Source organism: Canis lupus, chromosome 7 (genome assembly GCF_011100685.1).
Source record: "Canis lupus familiaris isolate Mischka breed German Shepherd chromosome 7, alternate assembly UU_Cfam_GSD_1.0, whole genome shotgun sequence".
Taxonomy (NCBI): Eukaryota; Metazoa; Chordata; class Mammalia; order Carnivora; family Canidae; genus Canis; species Canis lupus.
In genome coordinates this window covers 42,452,635-42,475,789 of record NC_049228.1, presented here as the reverse complement: position 1 = coordinate 42,475,789, position 23,155 = coordinate 42,452,635, and the positions used below count along the sequence as shown (strand labels likewise).

General features: G+C 63.5%; 2 protein-coding genes across 4 annotated transcripts; both read left to right on the top strand.

Annotated features, from left to right (window-relative positions):
* The first annotated feature begins 8 nt into the window (after positions 1-8).
* Positions 9-1,073, top strand: LENEP (lens epithelial protein). The gene is made up of 2 exons (XM_038543193.1): positions 9-655; positions 737-1,073. Exon 1 carries the CDS (start codon positions 427-429, stop codon positions 610-612), a length of 186 nt encoding a protein of 61 aa, XP_038399121.1. The 5' UTR covers positions 9-426; the 3' UTR covers positions 613-655; positions 737-1,073.
* Positions 1,074-8,351: 7,278 nt separating this feature from the next.
* ZBTB7B (zinc finger and BTB domain containing 7B) lies at positions 8,352-22,223 on the top strand. 3 transcript variants are annotated; one of them, XM_038543183.1, is made up of 4 exons: positions 8,352-8,404; positions 8,578-8,677; positions 19,887-21,055; positions 21,462-22,223. In XM_038543183.1, exons 3-4 carry the CDS (start codon positions 19,893-19,895, stop codon positions 21,925-21,927), a joined length of 1,629 nt encoding a protein of 542 aa, XP_038399111.1. In that variant the 5' UTR covers positions 8,352-8,404; positions 8,578-8,677; positions 19,887-19,892; the 3' UTR covers positions 21,928-22,223. The 3 variants fall into 3 exon arrangements, with proteins under 3 accessions (XP_038399111.1, XP_038399109.1, XP_038399110.1); XM_038543181.1 differs by having other exon boundaries at positions 8,360-8,421; XM_038543182.1 differs by lacking the exons at positions 8,352-8,404; positions 8,578-8,677 and adding an exon at positions 14,504-14,565.
* Positions 22,224-23,155: the final 932 nt, after the last annotated feature.

Here is a 23,155-nt window from a genome sequence, read left to right as displayed (position 1 = left end):
GGTCAGTGGGGCCAGGGGTGGGGGCGTGTGCAGAACAGACTGGAAAGGCACTCCCATTGGTGATTCTGAAGGCCAGCCCCCCAGCAGGAGCCTGCCGAGGACAGGAGAGGGCAGGAGCGTGGAGTCCTGGCAGCCACTGGGGGAAGAGGCGGCAATGGCAGGGCCCCAGTTTCCAGACCCAGGCTGGAGGAAGGGAAGTGAGCCTGGCGCGGGGGCTGGAAGATGGGGTGGCCAGTCCCTCCGCCTCCTCAGCCCAGCCTCCATCCCTGTCCAGGAAGGCTGACTCAGCCTATTCTGGGGCCCAGAACTTTCCCTGTGCTAGACCCCGGGGCCTTTGTCCCCACAGTCATGAGGTCTGGGGGGTGGGGATGCCATGGATAAAAGGCACTAGAGGCGGCTCCCGCATGCCTCAGAGCTGCTGGCCACATGCAGCCCCAGACACAGCCCCTGGCCCACGCCCTCCCTTTCTCCTTCAGACGAGCCCTGGGAGACACTGGTCTCCGGGTGCCTGTCATGAAGCTGGGCACGGGGTGGGAGGGCCTGCAGCAGACCCTGAAGGAACTTGCCTATATCATCCTCTGCTGCTGGTGTATCAAAGAGCTGCTGGATTGACAGGGGGACAACCTCCCTGAGGCTGGCAGCTGGCGGTGCTCAGGTAGGGGGGCAGGGCAAACAGGAGGCCTGGCTACCCCACTGTGTTGAAGCCTGCCCCTCAGCTTCCCCTTCTCTCTTCTAGCACCCAGCCTGGCCCCCAGCAGGACTCCCAGGACCAGCTGCTTGGCCAAGGATGGGCCACAGTTTCGAGTGACACATGCGTCCTGCTTCCAGTTTGTGCCGTCTGTCTGCCAGTCCTGCGTCCCTAGGCCTCTGCTCCCCGCACCCACCTCTGGTAGACCTCCGGGGCATGGGAGCTTGGCCTGCTGGCTATGACCCCAGGAAGACTGCTGCAGGACCTGGCCCGTCTCCAGGCCTGGCACAGGGAGCCCACCAGCCCAGATGGTTGATTTTTCCATCCTCTCAGTGCCAGGAATGGGCTTGTCCCCTGTCCCCTAATATCTGTGTTTGAGAATCAATGAAGTGTGTGTGTGTGTGTGTACACACATATAAAATAAATAGGCCTTGAGGCCTCAAGTCCTAAATGTCAGAAAAACTCAGTCCTGGAAGGGTCTGGAGCCAGAGTACAGACCAGGGAGGGAAGGAGGTTGTCCTGGATAGAGATAGAGCTGAGACTGAAAACCAGGTTTTCTGACTCACTGATACCTGGGTGGGGAAGGTGGAGGGTGGAAAGGCCTGGTGGGTACGGAGGGATCCAGCTTGGGTGGGGTCTATGAAGCCCTGTGCCTGGGGCTGGGAACCCAAATCCAAAACCTGGTCTGGCCTGCTGCCTGCCTCTGGAGATCTTGGGAAAAGACCTGGACCTGGGTGGCCTGGGGCTTAGCACAGAGCACAGGCACAAGCAGCCAGAATGCACAAAGGTGCTCCACTTCTCCCAGGCAGCCACCAACATGCTTCCCTGAAGGACACCCTGGGGGTAGGTACACACCAGCTGAGCAGACCTCATGGCCCACGCACACCCCCCACCCCAGCCTGAGCTCACATGCCCTGGGCCCGCTTGGGGCTGGCTGTTTCCCCCTCCTCTCCTGGGGCTTAGGCCTGGGGATGCTATACCAGGCACTCTCCCTACTCCCAGAGACCAGTGCCCCCCCAACTTCTGAGTTAACTCAGCTTTTCTGGGCATGTTTTGTCTCCTTTTGTAAAGATGACATACACCTCCTTTTGTAAAGACGAGTGAGGAGCTATGCTGGTGAGAAGTGAGTCTCCCACCCCCACACGCCCCCAGCTCTGCCCAGGAGTTAGCTTTGCCAGGCTCCTGGAGAACATTCCAGAGATAGTCTGCACACGTACTGCATCTCCATGCGTTCATTCATGTAACAAATGTCACTGAGCATCCGCTGCACACTGGTCTGGGCGCTCTGAACGCAGCAGGAGCACAATAGGCCCCTGTACTCACGGAGCTTATATTCTCGTGGGCAGATACAGAAAATAAAATAGAAACAAATAAAATAAGTGTAGAGATGTTATTAGGTGATAGGTGTATGGAAAAAAGGACAAGTTGACTGGGGTGGTATGGGCCAGATTGTGGGCCAGGTCCTTGAGGGCCTCTAAGCCAGGGGACATAGGGCCGAGCTCTATGCCAAGTGAAATGAAAACGCCACTGCAAGGTGTTCACACTGGCTACTGTGTTGAGAACAGACGTTAAGGAGCAAGGGTAGGACAGGAGAGCCCCATCAGGAGGCCAACATGTCAGGGGCTCAGAGCCGGTGTCTTAACTATAGTGGTGGAGAGAAGTGGCTGGCCTGAATGCATACACATTCTTTTTTTTTTTTTTTTTTTTTTAAGCTTTTTTTTGCGGGGTGGGGGATGCCTGGGTGGCTCAACGATTAAAGCATCTGCCTTCATCTCAGGGCATGATCCTGGAGTCCTGGGATCAAGTCCCACATCAGGCTCGCTGCATGGAGCCTGCTTCTCCCTCTGCCTGTGTTTCTGCCTCTCTCTCTCTTTGTGTCTCTCATGAATAAATAAATAAAATCTTTAAAAAAAAATTTTTTTAAGTAATCTCTACATCCAGTGTGGGACTCAAACTCACAATCCCAAGATCAAGAGTCACACACTTGGGGCATCTAGGTGGCCCAATTAAGCATCCAACTCTTGATCTCAATCTCAGGTTCTGAGTTCAAGCTCTGCATTGGGCTCCATGCTGGGTGTGGAGCCTGCTTAAAAAGAGAGTGAGAGAGTCACACACTCCCCAAACTGAGCCAGCCAGGCACCCCCACCCATTGGTACTCTGTGAGTTGACAACACGCTCTCCACACAGCCCCATATCCCTCCCTCTGCATGGCCCATACAGGATTCCTATCAGTGCACGTGGAGCCTGCCCCCGTCCTTCTGGCAGTAGCACAGTACTCCACAGTGCTCCACTCTTCATTTATTTTATTTTTTATTTATTATTATTTTTTTTTATTTATGATAGGCACACAGTGAGAGAGAGAGAGGCAGAGACACAGGCAGAGGGAGAAGCAGGCTCCATGCACCGGGAGCCTGATGTGGGACTCGATCCCAGGTCTCCAGGATCGCGCCCTGGGCCAAAGGCAGGTGCCAAACCGCTGCGCCACCCAGGGATCCCTTCATTTATTTTAAAAAAGATTATTTGAGAGAGAGAGAGAGAGAGAGAGAGAGGATGCACGTAAGCGTGGGGGGGGGGTAGGCAGAGTGAGAGAATCCCAAGTATCCCCAACACAGGCTCGACCTCACACCTCCAAGATCATGACTCAAGCCAAAACCAAAAACCTGACACTCAACCAACTGAGCCAGCCAGGTGTACCTCAAGGTGATTTTTCACCCCAGCAGCTTAGCCACCCTCCTTAGGCCCCCACAAAATCAAGTCAGTGCTCTTTCCTGGTCCCTTGAGCCCACCTAACCCCCAGAGCACAGCAGTGGGAAGGGGTAAAGTCCTCAATGCAACCAGAGCAGTTAGCAGTGGAGGAGGCACATAATTCACCTTCCCACATGAATATGGAGCTCCTACCTCCCCCTGGTAGCCCGAACCCTGCTTGGTGAGCCCCACCCTGATTCCAGCTCTGGCCTTCTGCCTCTTTTTCCTTTCTAGCCCCCACACCCACCAGCTGGGATGGCACCTGCAGGTGGATCCTGGAGTCTGAGGGTCCTGAGTCCAAGGGCCTTTGCCAGGGGTGGGGACGTCCAGGAAAGAGCACCCGGGCAGTGGTGGATGGAAGGGGGCGGGGCCTGGGACGTTGAAAGAGGGCAAAGGGGAGTGACATGAGGTGGCCCACATACAGGGTCAACTTTCAAGAGAGTCCTGAAGGTGGAGAGGCTGAGGAGAGGGTGGGAGAATAACGAAAAGCTTGTGCACCCTCTGAGAGCCCTCCTCACTCCACAACACACTTGCAGACTTACGCAGGCCCACTCTGCAAGGCGGCAGGGCGAGGGCAGTCAGTCATTGCCACCTTGAAAATGGGCCCAGAGAGGTGAGAAGCGACCCGTCCAAGGTCATGCCCAGGGCACACTGCAATGGGGTGGTCAGGCGGTGAACCTAGATTTCCTCATCTCAAGTCCAGGGTTTCTCTCCACTGGCTAGCCTTCCTCTTCTGAACCGGTGCCTGGGAGATGGGGCCAGGAAGGCCATGCATGAAGAAGACCAGTGCCATGATCTGCACCCACCTGGTGACCCCCACTTCCACTTCACTTCCCCACAGCTCCTGTACTTGCTTTCCCCGGCTCCTGTGGGCGTCCACACAAGCGAGGAGATGGTTTCCTGCTCTACACCTGCCCACTCCTCTCCAAGGGAAAAAGAGCGAGGGTAAGCTCAGGTCTGGAGTGTCCAAACCACTCTCAGGAGCTCAGGGCAGGGCGTGGGCGGCAGAAGAGGGGAGCGGTAGGGAAGATCTTACCCCGGGCGCCCGGGCGCCCTCTAGTGGCCACATGGAGGTAGGGAAAGGGCGGGATAAAACCGGGCCTGAGCCTCCGCGAAGCTGAAAAGGACCCCTAAACGCGACAGCCCTGGGAGGAGCGGCCTGACAGCCAGGATTCCCAGCGGATTCCGGCGGACATGGTGTGCCAAAGGCAAGTGGAGGACAGGGGTCCTGGCCACAGGGTCTGTGAGCCGCGCGCACTAAACTAGCTATTTTACTAACGATCTTGGTAGGGGCCCGTTTCCCTGCAACGCCCCGAAGCCGAGGGATGGAGGGGTGCGGCGTGGTTTCACCCACGCGGGAGCGCAGACCCCCAAGGGCACCAGCGCTTCCTGGCGTTCCTATTTGCATCTCGTTTGCATAGCAGTTATTTCCCCCTTCGAAGGGCAGAAGTCCCCAAGCCCTTTCTCGGTTACTCCCAGCTAAGACTTTGTACAGCCTGCCCTGCGCGTCCTTCCGGCCCCTCCCGGCCGGAGCCGCCGCCCCCCGACCCTCGCGTCCTCCACCAGCCCCGGCTTCTCCGCACGGCTCGCGGGGCCGCGGCACCTGCGCCGCCTGCTGGCCGCCCCTCCGAGGCCGAGGGCGCAGGGGTTCTGTTTCGCCTGTTCCGGGACGTGGAGTTTTGGAAATTGTTCCCCGAGCTTCCTGAGGCTAAATTTATCTCCCCCGGCCCTGAGGGGCGCAGAGATCCCGGAGACGATTAGCGCTGAGGCGCAGCCGGCTCCCGCCCAGAGGCCCGGAATAGGCGCTGGGTTATAAATAGTGCGCCCGCAGGTGTGGGGGGGAGTCGGCGGGAGGGGCAACCCTGGCAGCCACGGCCCCTTCAGGTGGGTTGGGCGGTCGCGGTGGGGGCGCCGGGGGGCGGCGACCGGGGGGGTGCTGCGGTCTGAGCGCCCCCAGCGGTTTCCTGGGCGGCGGGTTTTTCGAGGGAAGCGGAGGCAGCCGGGGCAGCGGGGGGAGCGGGGAAGAGGTGGGCGCCCAGGGCAAGCTGACGCTCGGCTTCTAGTTCAGCAACCCCCGCCCATCTTCCAACACAGGCCCCCAGACCCACTCACTCAGGACCCTGCCCAGACAGCCCAGCCCTTCTTCCGCCAGAAGCGCGCTCTGCAAACACCTAACTGTCCTGCAGCTGTCCCTGAGCGCACGTGGCCAGTCCGACACCTGGCTGTCACCGGAGCCGTCGCCCCCGGCCCCCAGGTACACAGCCCTCGCGAGGAGGGATGAACTCCCAGCCCGGGCTGGCATCCTTCGCACCGTCAAGCACGTCTCACTTTCCGGGATTTACCCATCTCCTGTGACGTTCCCCTCAAAATTAAGGGCTGGCTGGTCGCCTGAGATTTAGGTCTGCATGTGCGAATCTGGGATGCCCGCCCCCTCCCCGGGAGGCCCCTGTAGGCCCCACACCTGCCCTGCAGACCTCGGTGCCAGTCCCGGCCTGGTGGCAGGGCGGGCGTGGCAACAGGCCCCCTGGGGCCCCGCTGGGGGCGGGGTGAGGGGGTGGGGAGTGCTCCTGGAAGGGGGCGCAGCCCCCAGTCGGGCTTTCTGGGCTGCTGCAGTCTCAGTGGCTCTAACCAGGAGCCAGGAGCTAGAGGGAAGGCGGGAATTTCGAGTCGGGGATCCCCCCTCCGACTTCTGCGCCTGCAAGGAAGCTGTATGGACGAGAAGAGAAACGTGGGTGCTGGCGGGAGCGGGGGCAGGCTGTCGCGGAGGAACAGACAGGAGGTTCTAGGTCCCACCGCTGGCAGGTCCAGCCCGGGTCCAGCAAGACTCCGGAGACGACCCTAGGCGAGGGTGGACGGGGCGGCCAGAGGCCCGGGGCGCCCCTCGTTTCTCCGTACCTAGGGTCTGGTGCCAAGGCGTCCGCCCTTGGGCTGCCTCTGGACACCCAGGCTCTGCCCTGCCAGAGCCACCTTCCCGCCCTCCTTTGCCTGGGCCTTGCCCCCTTCTCCGAGCAGCAGCCCCCTCTCCGTGGCACTGCCGTCTATCCCCCAGCACGACTCTTCCCTAGGCCAGCGCGATCCCGACGGCAGGAGAGGGAGGGAGAAACCCTGGCCTGGACCCCGCCGCTCCCGGCGCTCAGCGACTAGACAGTCCGGCGGGGCCGAGAAGAAAACCCGGAGCAGTGACCGGCCGCAGGGCCCAAGGGGAGCAGGGACGATAGAAAAACCTGGAGCGGACTTTGCGAGCGGGAGCGCCCCAGGCCTGCTGCTACCCCCTCCTTCCTACAGCCCCCCTAATTCTCCAGTGAGATAATGTCTGAGGTGGGGGGCTGTTTGGCTTGGCCCGGGCCCTCAGGAGCGCCTCACACTTTCCGCCCCTGGCTGGGGCGCAGGGTAGCGGCCCCGAGGCTGAGTCACGGCGGGAGAGGGAGGGAGGACCCGGGACTCCGCCCCTCCCCCTGCGCGGGGATCCCGGGTCAGCCCGGGTGAGGGCCAGGGCCCCCTGGCGCCGCCCATTGTGGTCCAACAGGTTGAGCTGGTGTCGCGCGGAGCCACCTGCTGGAAAGGGAGGGAGGCCCCCCGCGGAGGGGGCTGGGGAAGCGGGAGCCAGTCGGCCCCGGTTCGGCCCCGGTTCGGCCCGGCCGGCTGCGGGGAACGGAACCTGGCTCGCGGTAGCAGGATTTGACTCCGTTTTACACCAGTGGGAGGGGCCGTCCGGGTACAGAGCGCGGCGGGCGCCGCTGGACGAGTCCACTGCTGGACGCGTTCCCCCAGGCTGCCTTCTTCACCGGCGGGGGCGTCGAGGACGTACCCCGCCCCCCACACACATCTGGAAACGCCCAGGCTCCCCTGGCCACCGGGGTCTCCGAATGAATCCCGGTCCAGAGGTCCCTTCTTCGCGGAGACTCAGTTTCTCCACTTAGGGAGCAGGCGGAATGGAGGCGGGGAGCAACCGCGCGAGCGCGCCTCCCCCTCCCCCTTTGCGGGCCCAGCCCCTCCCCTCCGACAATGCCAAGGCCGCAGCGGGCACCGGCTGGGGCGCAGAGGCTGCTGGCCCAGGGCGCCACTCCCTCCCCGCGGGGCGCCGTCACGCGTGGGGAGGGATGCACAGTGCCCGCAGCCCCCACTCCCCCGCGCCCTCGGAGTCGGGGAGGGGCGTAGGAGCCGGAGCCAAGGCCTGGCGGCTCCCCTCCCCCTACCTCCCGGGGCACTGACCTGATTATAGCCCCTCCCGGGACCCCCCCTTCCTCAATCCCTTAAGTCCCGCCTCACCCCCACCCGGCCTATCTTTAACCTCTCAGACCCTTCCCTCCCGACTGGGTGACTGCACAAAAGCCCCTCGTGGAGACCGAGAGCCCACGATGGGGGCGCTGGGTTCCCGGGCCACTGCGGACACTGCCCCTCCCCCTTTCCCTCCTCCAGGTTTCAGGCCAGCCCCTCGGCTCCGCCCCCTCCCTGGCGGAACGCAGGGCGGGACCCACTTGAGACGGGCGGGTGCGCAGCCCAATGGGCGGGCAGGGCGGCGGAGCGCAGGGGGCGGGGCGGGGCCGCCGCGGAGGGCTGGATGGGGGTCGGGGGTGGAGCCCGAGTTAAGGTGGACTGCTAGAGATAGGGGCTAGAGGAGAAAGAGGGAGAGGGAGGGGGAGAGGGACCGCGGCAGGTGGAGGGAGAAAGAGAGCGCAGGAGAGAAGGAGGGAAAACGAGGAGGGTGGCCAAGGCTGGGAGAGCAGAGTAGAAGCTCAGTGGAAGGGAGCGCCAGGGGAGGGAGGGACCCATCTGCGCCCCGCAGGGACTGGCTGGACCGAGGGGTTGAAGTTTATATCCTTATTGGGCGGAGGGAGGGGGACCTGGGGGGCGGGTGAAAAACCAGGAAGTGACAGAGGGTGTTGCTAAGGGTTGGGGGGGGAGTTTGGGGGGTGGCAGGGGGCGGGGGGAGGGAGGGGAGGGATGGGGGGAAAGCCAGCGGGAGGACAGGTGAGACAGCAGGACAGGTGAGGCGGGCCCTAAGGGGGGGGCGGTGGGAGCCAGGTGAATGTACGGCTCTCGGCGGCCGAGGGGGGGGCGGGCGGCAGGAGGAGGCCGAGGGCTGCGGAGGAGGAGCCCCCCAGCAGAGAGCGGCGAGCGACTGACCGCGGCCTTCTGACTAGGACCGGAGCAGGGCCCCAAGCCCCCGGGCCGGCGGGGGACGCGCTTCTCTCCACACCCCGTGCTTCAGCGGCTCCGGCCAGCGGACCCGAAGGCGGAGAGGTGAGTGGACCCTACTTTTGTCCCCGGCTCGGGGTCCCCCGGACGCGAGACTACTGCAGTGTCCTTCGTCTGTCCTGTGAGTGGGACCCCCCCACGCGCGCACACACGCATGCAGACCCGACTCCCACCACTCCTCTTCCCGGCGCCTTCCCCGCACCCCGCGTCTTTGGAGTCGATTTTAAGTGCGAGGAAAGGTGGGCGGAGGGGCCCCCAGAAACTTTCTCTGCACTTTTGGGACCAGACCGACCGGCGGCTCCGGGATGGAGAGAGGGTGAGGCGGCGCCGAGCGCTCCCCCGTCTCCTTTGGGACTTGCGGGGAGACCCCCGATCCGCCCGGGCTGAGGGAATGGAAACGCTGACGGACTCTAACTGGGACAAGGCGCCCTCCCCCGCGCCCCCTGGCGCGGTGGGCTGGACCTGGGCCAGGGGCGCGGGGGGCGGGGGGAGCGCAGGAGGCGCCGCGGCCCGGGGTGGGGGGGGAAGTTACCGGCTGGACTATTCGGTTTCCTGCGCCTCCGGAGCCGCGCTCCGTGTCCAGTAGTGGGGCTCGCCCTCGGTCCCGGTCCCTTCTCGCGGGCGCGGGTTCCGCCGCCACCCTCCCGGGGCCGGAGCAAGGGCGAGGGGCCGGGAGGACCTCTACACCACCACCCCCGCCCCCCCGCCGGCGCCCGCGCACCTGCCCCTCCAGAGTGGGGGTCGCTACTGTTTAGTCGTGGAAGCTACTGGGAGCGCCGCTGGCACAGGGCTGCCATTCAAAGGGGTGGGGGGGCTGCTTTCCATTCCCAGCCTTCGCTCTCTCCTCCCACCCCACCCCAAGTAAGAGAGCGACGTGTCCCGGCCAGAGCGGGGCGGGGGGGGGGGGCAGGAGTGGGGGGGCGGCGTGGGCAGCGGGTTGTGCCCGGACACGTGCCTGCCCAGGCGCCCCGGCCCTGCTGCTGTTTGGAGAGAGGGCGGGTCCCCTGCCCCCCGCCCCGCACAACCCCCACGTATCAAAGGGCGGCTGAGACGTGGTGAGACCTCGGGGCGCCCTGGGGGGGGCGGGGAGCCTGGGTCCGGAGCAGGGGAGGGGCAGAGGCGCGGGTGCTAGCTGACCCACAGGAAACGAGCGCTGCTGACCTAGTTTGGGACACCGGAAGTGGGTGCCGAGGAGAGGGGGAGACCAGCAGGCTGTCCTGGCTTCCGGGCCAGGTGGAGGGCGTTCTTGAACTGACCCCCGCCCCAACGCCTTGCAGACCCCTAGTTGCAGCTGAGAATGGGAGTGAGTCAGCGTAGCGACTCCCCCTTCCCCCAACTTATCCCTGGAGGAGGGAGGTAGCTCCTGGGTGGGGGGGGGGGGAGCCAGACCCAGCAGTGAGGGGTTAAACCAGGATGGGGACTCACTGTTCCCTGAGGGTGTCTGTGCTGTGGAGGGTGAGGCCTGGAGGATTATGGGGTTGCCTCCTGCTCCCCCGCCACACACCAACTGGTTTGGTCACCCCTGTACCTGCCTGGCACTGCTAGCAGAGCTGGCATGGGGTGGCCATTGGGTTGTGGGGGAGAGTGGGCGCCTGGAGGGCCATGCAAGGCCCAGGAGGGCCAAATTTGTGACTGCGCCTGGGCAGCACTCATTGCGCCTTGCCTGTGGTGACTGGGGAGAAGGGCAGGGGGCTCCCCCCGGAGTAGCTGATGAAACAAGAAGAAATCTCTGTCACTGCGTCCTGGCCCCGGCCCCCGGGACCCCAGCTCCCCCAGCGTGCTTCTGTTTAATGGTTGCTGCAGGCACGATGCAGCCTGCTGGCACCCCCAGGCACTATCCCCTCCCTTGGGTACCACACCCCCTAGCCTTAGCACAGGGGTCAGAAAGGGGTCACTGTCCTCCAGAGGGGCTCTGGGGAGGGAGGAAGGCAGTGCCCACCAGGCTCAGGTGTCAGGCCAGAGGTCTGCTCTCCCAGGGCACTCTCATCACCACACAGCTCTGGCTGATATGGACCCTAGTGCTGGGAGACAGGTGTTGACCTCTTCCCCCTTCCCCGTGGTGCCCCCTGGCACCCAGGGCCCCCAGCTCCTCCTTGGCCTCATGCCCGACCCCGGGAGGGCGCGGCGGGCAGCGGGGGCTGGGCTAACAATGCACCATCGGGCCCTTTGTGTGCTTGCACTTGGCACCCTGGGGGAGGGTGGGGGAGGGGGCCAGCGGGCATGGGGGGTGGAGCGCCTCTGGGGTGGGGACAGTGAAGGCTGGCTGGGGGAGAGCAGCAGAGAATGAAAGCAGGTGGGGAGGAAAGGGAAGTAGGTCAGATAGGGTGCTGGCCCCCCATTCCCAGCCAAGGCTGAGAGAACGAGCCCCTGATCCTATGGCCTCCCAGATGGCACTGTGCTGCCTGGGGCACTGCCTATGACTGGTCATCTGGGGTCAGAAGTCACTGCCCAGGGGACCACTCAAATGCAGTAAGTCTGGCTTGGTACTGCCCCCTTCTTGGTGGCCGAGAGACCCAGTTCTAGTCCAAGGCCAAGGCCCTAAGATGGGCAGTCAATGGGCTCCGGACAGAGCACTGCCCTCTGACAGGAGCCTCTGATTCTGCTTCGGGGCTTCCTGCCTCTGGCCTACTTGGTTCCGTGACCTTCTGAGAGTTGAGACTCTCCTGCCACCAAGCCTTGGGGCCTATGGCTGTTTTGGCCCAGGGCTGAAGAGGAGAATGGGGGTAGGAAGGTGGGGACAGGAGACGGATAGGACCCTGGCATGGGGTGTGCCCTCTCGAGCCTCTTCCCCCCTCCTTCTGCTGAGTAAACTCGTGAGTAAACTTGACGTTTTGCCCGGACAGTTTGAAGTTGCCTTGCTGCCCCCCCACCCCCAGTCCTGCCAACGCACAGGCGGCCAAGCGCCAAGGCGGGCCTGGGGGGCTGGGGGGAAGGGGTTAGAGCGACTGTCGTCCACTATCAAGGGCTTTGGAGGGGCGAGGAAGACCCCCACCCCCTCCAAGCACACCCAGTCATACTCAGGTCTTGGCAGGAGTCTCAGTTGGGGCCTGTAAGCATCTGTCTCAGAGCCTTGGGAAGCCTAGGGAAAGTTGCCTCAAAACACAGCCTCTGCCCACTTCTGACCTCCACACACCCCACCCCACCCCCCTCCAAGGAAAGGCACTCAGTGCTGTCTGGGCTGCCGAGTTGCCGCCTCTAATGTTCACAGGCTGCCTGGCCAAGGGAGAGCTACCTTTAACACATTCCACAAGGAGACCAAAGAGGGCTGCCCTCTTCACTGCACCCCTGCCCCTCTGTAGGGCTGGGCGGGAGGCTGGTGGCTGTGGCAATGTCACCCTGTCTTCGCTGAGGCCTCCAGATGCCATGGCCTTGGCCCTGAAGGTAGCACCCTCCTCTGTGGGCATAATTCCTTGACCTCACACCTGGGCCTAACCCCTGCCTACCTCCCTCCAGCACGTGGCCCACTAGGCCTGGCCTGACCTCTCCCTACCACCTCTTCCTCTGCCTGCTAGCGTCCCAGAACCAAGCCAGCAAGTACCTGTGCCAGATCCAGGGGCCGAAGGGGCCCCGGGACCCCAACAAACGCACTGATCTGCCACCAGTTGGCATCCCTAATTCCTCTTATGCCTTCCCAGTCCCTGCCAGGCTTCAGAGTACGGCTCTACCAGGCCTTTGCTTTCGACCTCATGTCTCTGGCTTCAGTTTCCTTCCTGTTTCCACCCCCCTACACCCCTCCCCACCCATATGCCCCTTTCAACAGACATCCTCTCCTCCTTCCTTCCTCCTTTCCTCCCCTTTGCCTGGGAGAAGGGGTCCTCTCCCCTTCCACCGCGGACCTCTTAGCTTTTTACCTCTTCTAAACGCAGTCGCCTTGGAGATTTCTGAACAAACTACTGCTCTGCCCTCCCCACCCCATCAGCAGGGCTCTAGGGAGAACACAGGACTTCTCTTGGGAACTACAACTCCCAGGGTACATGCAGAACAATTGTGGTGCATACTGGGAGTTGTAGTCCTCCTTGCTCTCTCAATAGGGTTAAGTCTGGAAACATTGCTGGATGGGATTGGATGAATTGGGACATGGGTACCTTCTGCATCTCACCCCAGCCCCCACCTTGTTCTCACCATCCTATGTCCACACGACACCAGGTACTCATGCCCACCCGCCTCCTTCTCCTCTGCTAGGACATGCTACCATTCTTACCTTAGAGCCCCACCCAAGAGATGCCCCCACCCTACCCTGCTGCCCCTGGCAGGAGTAAAATGGAGGGGCCCCATGAACCCCTTCCCTGCCCTCTAGGCTGGTTCCCTGCCTTTATGGCGATCAAAGGGCAGAGAGCAGCCCCACCCCAGGCCCTCACAGGCTGCAGGCACCAGGGCTTTCAGGAATCATGGGGACTTTGGTGCCCAAGCAAATGCTGAGGCAGAGGGAATGCTAGGAGGCTGGCACCCACCTTGGGGAATGGAGCTTTCAGTAAGTGATTGCTGGGCTGGCCATCGTCTTCTGGGCTCTCTGTATAGGCCCTGACTTGTGTGCAGCCTCCTGAGGAGATGGCTCAGAACAGTGTCTTGGGCCTTCTCTGTAGGACCTGGGGGACTGGACCCGCCTGACTGGCACCATGACACAGGGGTAACCCTCCCCCACCCCAGGCCGACAGTTGGCATGGGGCGCTGGGAGCAGGAGGGTAGGAGGGAGAGGAGGGCAGGACTGCCAGCATCCTGGTGGGTAGGTGCCAACCGGGCCGGGAGCTGGTGAGGGGCAGCAGGCCAGCGGCGTAGAGCCAGCAGCTGTTGGGGGGAAAGGGGAGGAGATGTTTTAGGGGGCATTTCAGTGGTCCTCCTCAACCCAGGAGGACTTGGACTGGCCTCGTGTCTAGGGCACATTGGGCACCTCTCATTCCAGGAATAAGAGACCCTAGGAGGTGTTTCAGTGGAACTTCATGGCCCACCCATCTCTGGGCTCAGAGCCCTCCTGAGTTGCCCCTCAGGCCCAGGCGGGTCCCACCCAACCGGCCAGGGTGGCAGCAGCTTGCGCAAGGGGTGGGGCCAGGCTTCCCAGCAAATGCCCCCTCCTGGCTCCTTCCTCTTTCCGTGCCCACAGCTCCCCCCCATCTGTCCACCCCCCTCGGGCCAGCTCCATCCCCTTGATCCCCCTGGCCATTGGGGGCTGGCACAAGGGCTGCCCCCTGGCCTGGTTGGCAGGGGCTGGCGCCCGGGCAAGGAACTGTGGTATGTGAGTGGGTTTGGGGTGAGGCATGGGGAGGGCGGGGTGCTGCCTTGCCCAGCCCCTGAGGGCCCCAGCCCAGTACAGGGTGGGGAGGATTTGGTCAGCTCCCAGGGGTCTCGGGGGCCCACAGGAGCCTGAAGGGCCTCCCTGTGGCCCCCTGTAGTGCCGTGTGCTCCTGGGGGCCGGGGCCTGGGCACCTGTCACCCCTGGCACTGACTGTCCAAGGGCTCCCCTCCTCCCTCTTCTGGCCATGGCCACCTCCTGTCCCCTCCCCTCCCTTCTTCCTTCTCCTGGTCCCACCTCCAGCAGCCTCTCCCGTAGCTCCTCCTCACCTCTGTCCTCCTGGACTGTCCCAGCTCCTACCTTGCCTACGCTCACCTTTTTCCCCTTTCAGGACTGAGTGAGGACGAGCGGGGGTGGGTACAGCTAGGGCTTCGGGCACCACAGGCAAAACTTTAGGCCCTCTCCCACGCTGCCAGCCCTCTGGTAACCCCTCCCTCCCAGCTTGGGGGAGGGGGACAGCACCCAGAGGGTTAAGGCTGAAGGGGGGAGGGGCTGGGCCAGGTCGTGGGCGGCCCCTTTGAAGGAGGGAGCTGGAGCGGGGAACAGCCACCCCACCTCCCCCCCCCCAGCCCGCCCTCCCCCACCCTCCCAACCTGCTCCCCCCAGGGGCCAAGAGGAGTTGCCGGCAAGGCCCCTCCGCGTTCAGGTGAGTAGGCCCTGCTCTGCCTTGGGAGAACAGGCCTCAGGGGAGGCTTGGAGGCCTAGCATTGGCCAAGGGTCAGAGAGGGACTGCAAAACAAGCCGGGAAGAGGGTGTCCAAGCTTCCCCCCGGGGAAGGTTTAGGGAGCTGAGGGTCCGGAGAGCTGGAGTGTGTGGAAGCTTCAGGACTCAGGGGACCCAGAGGGCAGGGGAGCAGAAGGAGCTGACAGGAGCTGAGGGATTGCTGGGCCAGGACAGGAGGCTGGACAGGCTGGCAGGGAGCCGGGCTCTGGGGATCGGGCTGGGGTGTCCTCTGGGGCTGGGGGGCTCAGGTTTCTGTCCGCGGCTTGGCGGGTGTGGGGTTACCAGCCAGCTCGGTTACCCAGCCTGAGACGCTAGGCTGGGGGGAGGGGGTGGGCACCGGGCAGACCCTGGCACCTTGTGCCGGCTCTTCTGGCCTACGGGAAGCCGGCACTGCCCAGGCAGATCCCGCTGGGAGCCCTAATGTCCAGGGTCTGTCCAGGTGCGTTGTCGCCTGGCCCAGGGTGGGTGCCCTCTGGGGAAAGCCCAGCAGCTCCAGGGCTGGAAATTCTGACAGGCAGAGAGGCCTGGGTTGTCCCCCCACCCCACCCCACATCCGCTCTCTCCGCACTGCCCCCACCCCCGCCACCCATCCTCCCCAGCTGGCCCCCAAATTTTGATCCTGTGCTTCTTCCAGAAGGGTGGCCTGGGTGTGCTGAATGTGGCCATCCCATGGCAAGACCAGGGCTTGAAAGGCAGGCCTGGCTCCTTGATCTGATTCCTTGGGCCTCTCTGCCTGCCTGCCTGCCCACCCGCCTGGGGAGAAGGGAAGGGATGCTCGGAGCAGGGTGGAATGGAGAAAGCGGGAGAGGCTGGAGTCTAGACCTGAAGAAAAAGAAAGGAGAGGGCGAGGTGGCTCCTGGGGGCCATGAGCCACAGACTCCTAGAGCGGAGGCCAGAGGCTGGAGGCTGGCCGAGGCTGAAGGAAGGGAAGCATATGATGTCTGGCGGAGAGGGGACAGGGATAGGAGGTCAAGGAATGGGGGGACTGTGGGCAAGAGTCCCCAAGGGGTAAGGCTGGGGAAGGAAAGTGGCCCATGCCCTCCTCTACTACCTCCCCCCACCCCAGTGTGGCCCACTGGCCACTTGAGGGCGGGTGTCAGGGAGAGGAAACATGCAGGGGCACTGAGATCTCCTTCATCTTGGGGAGCACTGGAGAGCACTGAGGAGCACCAGGAATTGGGGATTTTCAGGGAGGAGAGGCTTAACCCCCACAGCACCGGGAAGCAGCCAACTCCCCTGGCCTCCTTCCCCCTTCGTGGCTTGCGGTCTCCCTTCCCCGCCTGGCCCCCAGGAAGTGTGAGTGCTGGGGGTGGTGAGGTTAGGAGGGGGAAGCGGTGTGTGGGGGATGGGTAGGCCACGCACTGGCCCAGAGGGGCTGGGGTGCCGGGAGGGGCTGGGGTGCAGATAGAGGGTGTGTCCAGGCCCTACATCTTTGGCCAGGGGGCTTCGCCTTCCATGCCCGCCTTCCATGCCCACCCATGTAGTCCTCCAGGGGACTCCGTCAGCCCCTCGTCCGGCCTTCCCAACTGGGTAGTCCAGATGGCCCCAGCCCCTGGGCTCCAGGGGCCCTGGGAAGGGTAGGAGAAGCTGAGGAGCTAGGATTCCTGGGTCCCTGAGGACTTTGGACCGGCTGCCCTACTTCCCCACCCCCTGGTCCAGCCACAGGCCAAAACCCTGGCTGCGTGCAAACTTAGCTCCAAAAAAACAGGAAGAGAACCTGAGGCTGGAGTTGGGGTGGGGGTGGGGGGCAGAAAGGAGAAAGAAGTAAGAGGGAGGGGTAGCTAGCCAAGGTGGGGGGTGGGCACCAGGCCATGCCCCGGGCCTCCATCACCCTGGAGGAGGATGTCACAGCCAGACCTCACCCTCCCTCCAGAGAGCTGCTGCACCTGGAGAAGGAGAAGCCCTTGGTGGATTGGGGGGGGGTCTGTGTGCCTGCATCTCAGCCCCATATCTATTTTCTCTGCCGCTAATCCTGGTTCCGCCCGCTGCCCCCCACACTAAGCCTCACTCCCCTAATCCCCAGGGTGTGGGGAAGGGGGGCCAGCCTCACTCATCTGCCCCTTGGGGGCTGTGTCCCTGCTCTCCAGCTGCTTGAAGCCTCTGCACCTGGGGTGCTGGTGCCCCCAGCCCTCACTGGACACTGCCTGAGGTCAGCCCCTGGAAAGAGCTCCAGACCCTTCCTTTCCAAGTCAGGCCCAGTGCGCTTCACAGTGCTGGACACACCCTGGCAGGTGCCCTAGGGCACTGAGGTACACCATAGGAGTTCCCACCTTGGCCCCCCTCCTACCTTTCTCACCCCTAAGTCTTCCCCCCACCAAAGATGGGGCAGGCTTGACTCAGGGCCCAGTTTCAAGAGAGCTGCCCACCTGCTTGGCCGGTCTAGCAGGCCTGACAGTGAGGGGAGCCTGGGGGGGTGGCAGGAAAGGGGGAGCGATGGGGCGGGGCCCCCAGTTCTTCCCCCTACCAGGCAAACAGACCAAACAGACCTTGCCTGGTTCCCTGGCACAAGCTGCCCCCCCAACCACCACACACACCCATGCCCACAAGGCCTTAGCAAGAGGGGGCATGCCAGGCTGGGTGGGGATGGGCCGCCCTCATGGGGCGTCAGGGAGCTGGGCACTCTGGGATGCAGATGTGGGAAGGGTGCCCAAAGTGGGGTGGGCATCCTGGCACTGGTGCCCCACCCCACCCCCAGATGATGGGACCAGGAGGAGTGCCCCCTTGGCCTGGTTGGCACCAGCATCATTTCCAGACAGCACCTAAGTTGGCATGGGCGCCGGAGCCCTGGGTAAGAGTTGGGGGAGTTTCCCAGAAGCTAGAGAACCTCACAAACACCTCTCCTTCCTACGTGTGTCCTGTGCTTCTCCCCTCCTTCCTTGCTACCTCGTGGCCATGGGCACTGGAGTTGGGCCTAAGGGGTTAAACACCCACCCTTGCCCAAGCCCTGTGTGAGTTGCGTGGTGAACCAGCCTGAGCCTGTGACCTGACAGCCAGGTCAGCCAATCAGCACCCTGCCACACCAAGTTGCCGCGGAGACCAGCCCTGGGGTGGGAGAAAGGAGGCGGGCTTAGCAGCAGGAATGGGTGGGGAGGGAAGGAGGGAGAGGGATGGGGCAAGCCACGTGCCTGTGGGTGCCCAGCTCCAGGCCAATGGACAGTGAGGACGGCCCCACCCATCCCCTTAGGGAGGGCCAGGACCTGCCTTGGCCCAGGAGGGTGCCCACTGCTGCTGCCCACCCGGTTTTTGTTTGCTCCCAAGACCTGGGCCTTTGGCCACTTGTTCTGTTTGTAAAGTGCGGGCAGGAGAGCCAAAGGGAACTGGGATCATTCCTGGGAGAGAAGCGATATGGGGACTGCAGGTGGGAGCAAGCGGTGGTGCTGGGAGCACCTGGGGGCACCTGTCAGGAAAAGGGAGACATGTGGGTGCTGCTCCCTAGTCCCCTCCCCCCACACACCCAGCAGGAGCCCCCATGTCCCACTGAAGGTGACTGGCTTGGAGGCAGGCAGAGACAATGCCATTCTTGTACTTCAAAGACGAAAGCTGTGGCCCTTGACTCCTCCAGCTCCCTGAAAAAAACCTTTTCCCCTCAGGGCTGAGCAGTTTTGGGGAGTGTCAAAGACACTGACCAGGGTCAGTGGGACTCTCCCTAAGGACCCATGTAGATCAGCCTTTAATATTACAGAGGAGGAAGGTGGCCTCCTGGGGTAAGGAAGTGACTTATCCAAGGTCGCTTAGCCAGTAGTAAGCTGACTCTGGGGTGATTTGAGGGAGGGAGACCCAGCTGTCCCAAAGCAGGTTCCCAGTAGAGGCCATCTGCGCTGCTGTGGAATCTGCCCCTGGGCGAGGCCTTGTCTCTCCCTCCCAAGGCCAGAATGTTTATTGGGCCCCTACTGCATGTCAGCCCTTGTGCCCCACATGCTCTCATTCACCGTCACCACAGCCGTGGGATTATCCCGTGCTGTAGACCAGGTGCTGTAGACCGGGAACGAGGCTCAGAGATGAGATGGTATGTTTGAAGTCACAGGGAGTGCGGGCTCAAAGTTGAGCCTGGCTGGCTCCAGAGCCCAGCTCTTGCCCACCCTGCTCTGTCTCCACTGGCTCCAGACCCACCCACACAATGTTAGGGCTGAGGGGCTAAGCTCTTGGGACTTCCACTTCCATCCAACGCCTTGTACAGCTGAGGAGACCCTTGCACAGACAGAAGGGACTGGCTCAAGGTCATTCAGCAAGATAGCAGCAGACCTGGGACTCAAGCAGACCTCCTCACTCTACCAGCCTAGGGGGTGCTGTTTGGAGGGGCCAGTGAGTGCAAGGGGGGGTGCTCTCCCCACTAGCCAAGAATGGGGAGGGAGAGCTGGTGGTGGTAACTGTAGTGGGGAGGGCTGGAACTGGAGCTGGGCCTATTGGCAGTGGGGGATGGGGCGGGGATGATGCTTATCTGTGCGGGGCAGGAAGCACCCGAGCCAGCCAGCGACACCCCAGCAAAGGGTGGCTGCTCCTTGGCCCCCTGGGGGAGGGGAGGATGTGGGGGGGAGAGATGCTGGGAGCTGTGTTTCCCTTTTGGCCTGGGGGGGGGGTGGAATCTAAAAGGGGAGATGAACTTTTAGTAGGTGGGGGAGGGGAGAAGGAGGAGGGTGAAGGTGAAGCTCTGGGAAGCTGCCTGGTGAGTCTGCATAGCCTCTTACAGAGCACCAGACCCTACAGTGAAAGTACCTGGCCCATGCCTGGAGCAGACCTAGGTCCAGTGTGAATCCCAGCTCGTCCTTGGCCTCTCTGGCTGTGGGGAGGCTCCAGCATGGACTGTCACCCTACTCACAGACAATTGAGCCCCGAGGCCTTCAGCCACCTCAGGAAGCCTGGGTCAGGACCCTGGTACCCACCTCCCTGCCCAATGCTCCCTCCAAAGGCATGGGGAGTGGGTCTCTAGCAAAGGCTCAGCTCCCTGGGGGCCTTCCCAGCGCAGAGGCAGGCAGGACCACAGTGGGAAACAGCCTCTGGGCCCGGGACCCAGAGACCAGGGTCTGGGGTCTAGGTTTGAGCACTGTTCAGCACTTAACTTTCCTCTGTCTGCACCTCTGTCTGTGGAATGGATGTTAACCAGTCTCTCGGAGGGTTGTGGAAGGTAACCTGGCTGCAAAGCACGTAGAAGACTGTCAGTAAGCGTAGAAGACTGTCAGTAAGCGTTGGCCAACACCAGGGCTCCTTCCTGGGAGCTCTTAATCTCTTCCCCCCTCCACCCTGCAGGAAAAGATGGGGAGCCCCGAGGACGACCTAATCGGGATCCCGTTCCCAGACCACAGCAGTGAGCTCCTGAGCTGCCTCAATGAACAGCGCCAGCTGGGCCACCTCTGCGACCTCACCATCCGGACGCAGGGCCTTGAATACCGCACCCACCGTGCTGTGCTGGCCGCCTGCAGCCACTACTTCAAGAAGCTCTTCACTGAGGGCGGTGGCGGAGCCCTCATGGGGGCTGGGGGCGGCGGTACAGCCGCTGGGGGAGCAGGCACTGGCGTGTGCGAGCTGGACTTTGTGGGGCCGGAGGCGCTGGGTGCCCTGCTCGAGTTTGCCTACACGGCCACGCTGACCACCAGCAGCGCCAACATGCCCGCGGTGCTGCAGGCCGCACGGCTGCTGGAGATCCCGTGTGTGATCGCAGCCTGCATGGAGATCCTGCAGGGCAGTGGGCTAGAAGCTCCCAGCCCTGATGAGGACGACTGCGAGCGAGCCCGCCAGTACCTGGAGGCCTTCGCCACGGCCACAGCCTCAGCCTCTGGGGTGCCCAACGGTGAAGACAGCCCACCGCAGGTCCCCCTCCCGCCCCCGCCCCCGCCCCTGCCCCGGCCAGTGGCCCGCCGCAGCCGCAAGCCCCGGAAAGCTTTCCTGCAGACCAAGGGGGCCCGGGCAAACCACTTAGTGCCCGAAGCCCCCACCGTGCCCGCCCCCCACCCCCTGACCTACGAGGAGGACGAGGTGGCCGGCAGAGTGGGCAGCAACACGGGCAGCGGGCTGGGGGAGAGCTACAGCCCCCCAGCAGGGACTGCTTCCCCCCCGGAGGGGCCCCTGACTTACGAGGCCTATGAGGGTGAGGAAGAAGAAGAGGAGCTGGTGTACCCTTCTGCCTATGGGATGGCACAGGGAGGTGGGACCCCGCTGTCCCCCGAGGAGCTGGGCTCAGATGAGGATGCCATCGATCCTGACCTAATGGCCTACCTAAGCTCACTGCACCAGGACGCCCTGGCACCGGGCCTAGACGGCCAGGACAAGCTGGTGCGCAAACGCCGCTCCCAGATGCCCCAGGAGTGTCCAGTCTGCCACAAGATCATCCATGGGGCAGGGAAGCTGCCACGCCACATGAGGACCCACACGGGGGAGAAGCCCTTCGCCTGTGAAGTGTGCGGTGTCCGCTTCACCCGGTGAGCACCAGGGGAGAAGGGGCCAAGAGGGGACCAGGTTGGTCGGGAGGGAGAGAGGACTTATGAGACCCGAGCTGGGGAAGCAGGTGGTCTTGGAAGGCCTGGGGTGCCCAGGGGTCACCAGAGTGACCAGAGACACCAAAATTGGGAGTCTGGGAGAAAGAGGCAAGGGAGGTGGGTTTGGCGCACGAAAACTTCAGTATTGGAGGCAGAGGAGAGGGTGGCCCTGCCAACGGAGGCTGGGGAAGTCAACCAGGGCATCCTGCAGTAAGAGGTGAACAAATGGGCAGGGGTGGGGGAGCAGCAGGAGTGGGACAAGACCTGGGAACCTGGCCAGTAAAGTGAGTGGGGTGGTCCCATCCTGACTTGCTCCCTTGCCCTTCCCCCTACCCCGGCCACCGGCCAGGAATGACAAGCTGAAGATCCACATGCGGAAGCACACGGGAGAGCGCCCCTACTCGTGCCCGCACTGCCCAGCCCGCTTCCTGCACAGCTATGACCTCAAGAACCACATGCACCTGCACACGGGGGACCGGCCCTATGAGTGCCACCTGTGCCACAAGGCTTTCGCCAAGGAGGACCACCTGCAGCGCCACCTCAAGGGCCAGAACTGCCTGGAGGTGCGCACCCGGAGGCGCCGCAAGGACGATGCGCCACCCCACTACCCGCCGCCCTCTGCCACCGCCCCCTCCCCTGCTGGCCTCGACCTCTCCAATGGCCACTTGGACACCTTCCGCCTCTCTCTGGCTCGATTCTGGGAGCAGTCAGCTCCGACTGGGCCCCCTGTCTCCACCCTGGGGCACCCTGATGAGGAGGAAGAGGAGGGGGCACCCAGTACGCCTCAGGCTGAAGGGGCCATGGAGTCCTCTTAAAGAGGGCAGAGCGGCCCGGCTGGAGCAGTGAGGCGCCCATGCCAAGCAGTGGGAGCATGCGGGACACACAGAGCTGTGGTCAGGGCGCTGGGCCTCCCTGGCCTCAGAAATCCACCCCTTCCCCCCAGAGCCCTCATTCCAGTTCCAAGCTGCGAAGGTTGTGGGGTCAGGCCCCCCAGATTGGGGTGATCTCCCGAGGAGTGATACGGGATAGTACCTATTTACAGCTCTATCGTCAAGGTGGGGTCCCTGTACCCGACTGCTCCTGGGGAGTAGAAGCAATAATGTATTTCTGACTTGTGGTGTCCCTCTTCGGCTATGCGGGTTTCTAGGGGTTGGGGGGTTCGGGACCAAAGCCTCACCCCGCCCCCACGCCCCCAGGGGTTTTGGCTGTGTCGGGGGTGAAGGGCCGCCCCTCCCTTCCCTTCCGAGACCCCTCCTTCCTGGTTTCTGTTCTCTTTTCCTGGCAGTGAATTATGCAAAGGGGACCGGTGAAGGAAGGGTAGGTGGGGGAAGGCGAGGGAGAAGCTGGAAAGCCTGGGGGACTGGGCCCGCAGGAAGGAGCCCTCCTCGCCCCCCCCACCTCACCCCTCCCCACCCCCCGCCGGGCTCCGAGCGCTGAGTCACGGGGTCCTGACGGAGAGGGGGCGGGGTGGCCTGAGCGGCTCGCCCGCCCCTGGGGGCAGCGGGAGGGGCCCGCTCCGCTCGGCTCCCCGCCCTGTCCCTGCCCTCCCCTCCCGCGTCCCCGGGCAGGGAATGTCTTGTTCCCGCCGCTCCCTCCCCGGGGCCAGAGGGCAGGGCGGGCCGGGTGGCTCCTGCCCTGCTCTCCTCCCGCCCAGGTGCGAGCGGCAGCCGCCGCCGGGCCGCCCCTGACTCACGCCGCCCCCGGGCTGGCGCGGCGCGGGCTGGGGGACGGGGTGAGGGGCGGAGGGGGCGGAGGGCGGGCGGACGGGCGCCCCCTGGCGGCCACTCGGGCGAGCGGCGGGCGCCCCTCTGGGAAGCGCGGCCCAGGCCCGGCCCCCCGCCGCCCCTTGGGTCCCGGAGAGGAATCCGCCCCCCTCCCTTAGGACTGAGTACACCCCGGTTCTGTACATAGCCTCTTCTGTCGGTCTTGTTGAAATCTAGTTTCAGATTTTTAACTACCCAATTCTGCTGGGGGTGGGGGTATCTGCCCCCCTCCCTCGCTGGGTGCTGCCGCCCCCCCCTCCCCCCCGCGTGGTGGCCTGGG

Coding starts and splice junctions, on each gene's coding strand:
- LENEP (XM_038543193.1), top strand. CDS start 427: ATGCAGCCCCAGACACAGCCCCTGGCCCACGCCCTCCCTTTCTCCTTC.
- ZBTB7B (XM_038543181.1), top strand. CDS start 8,378: ATGGGGGGAAAGCCAGCGGGAGGACAGGTGAGACAGCAGGACAG. Junction 8,678..19,886: donor GCGGACCCGAAGGCGGAGAG/GTGAGTGGACCC, acceptor TCCACCCTGCAG/GAAAAGATGGGGAGCCCCGA. Junction 21,056..21,461: donor TGCGGTGTCCGCTTCACCCG/GTGAGCACCAGG, acceptor GCCACCGGCCAG/GAATGACAAGCTGAAGATCC.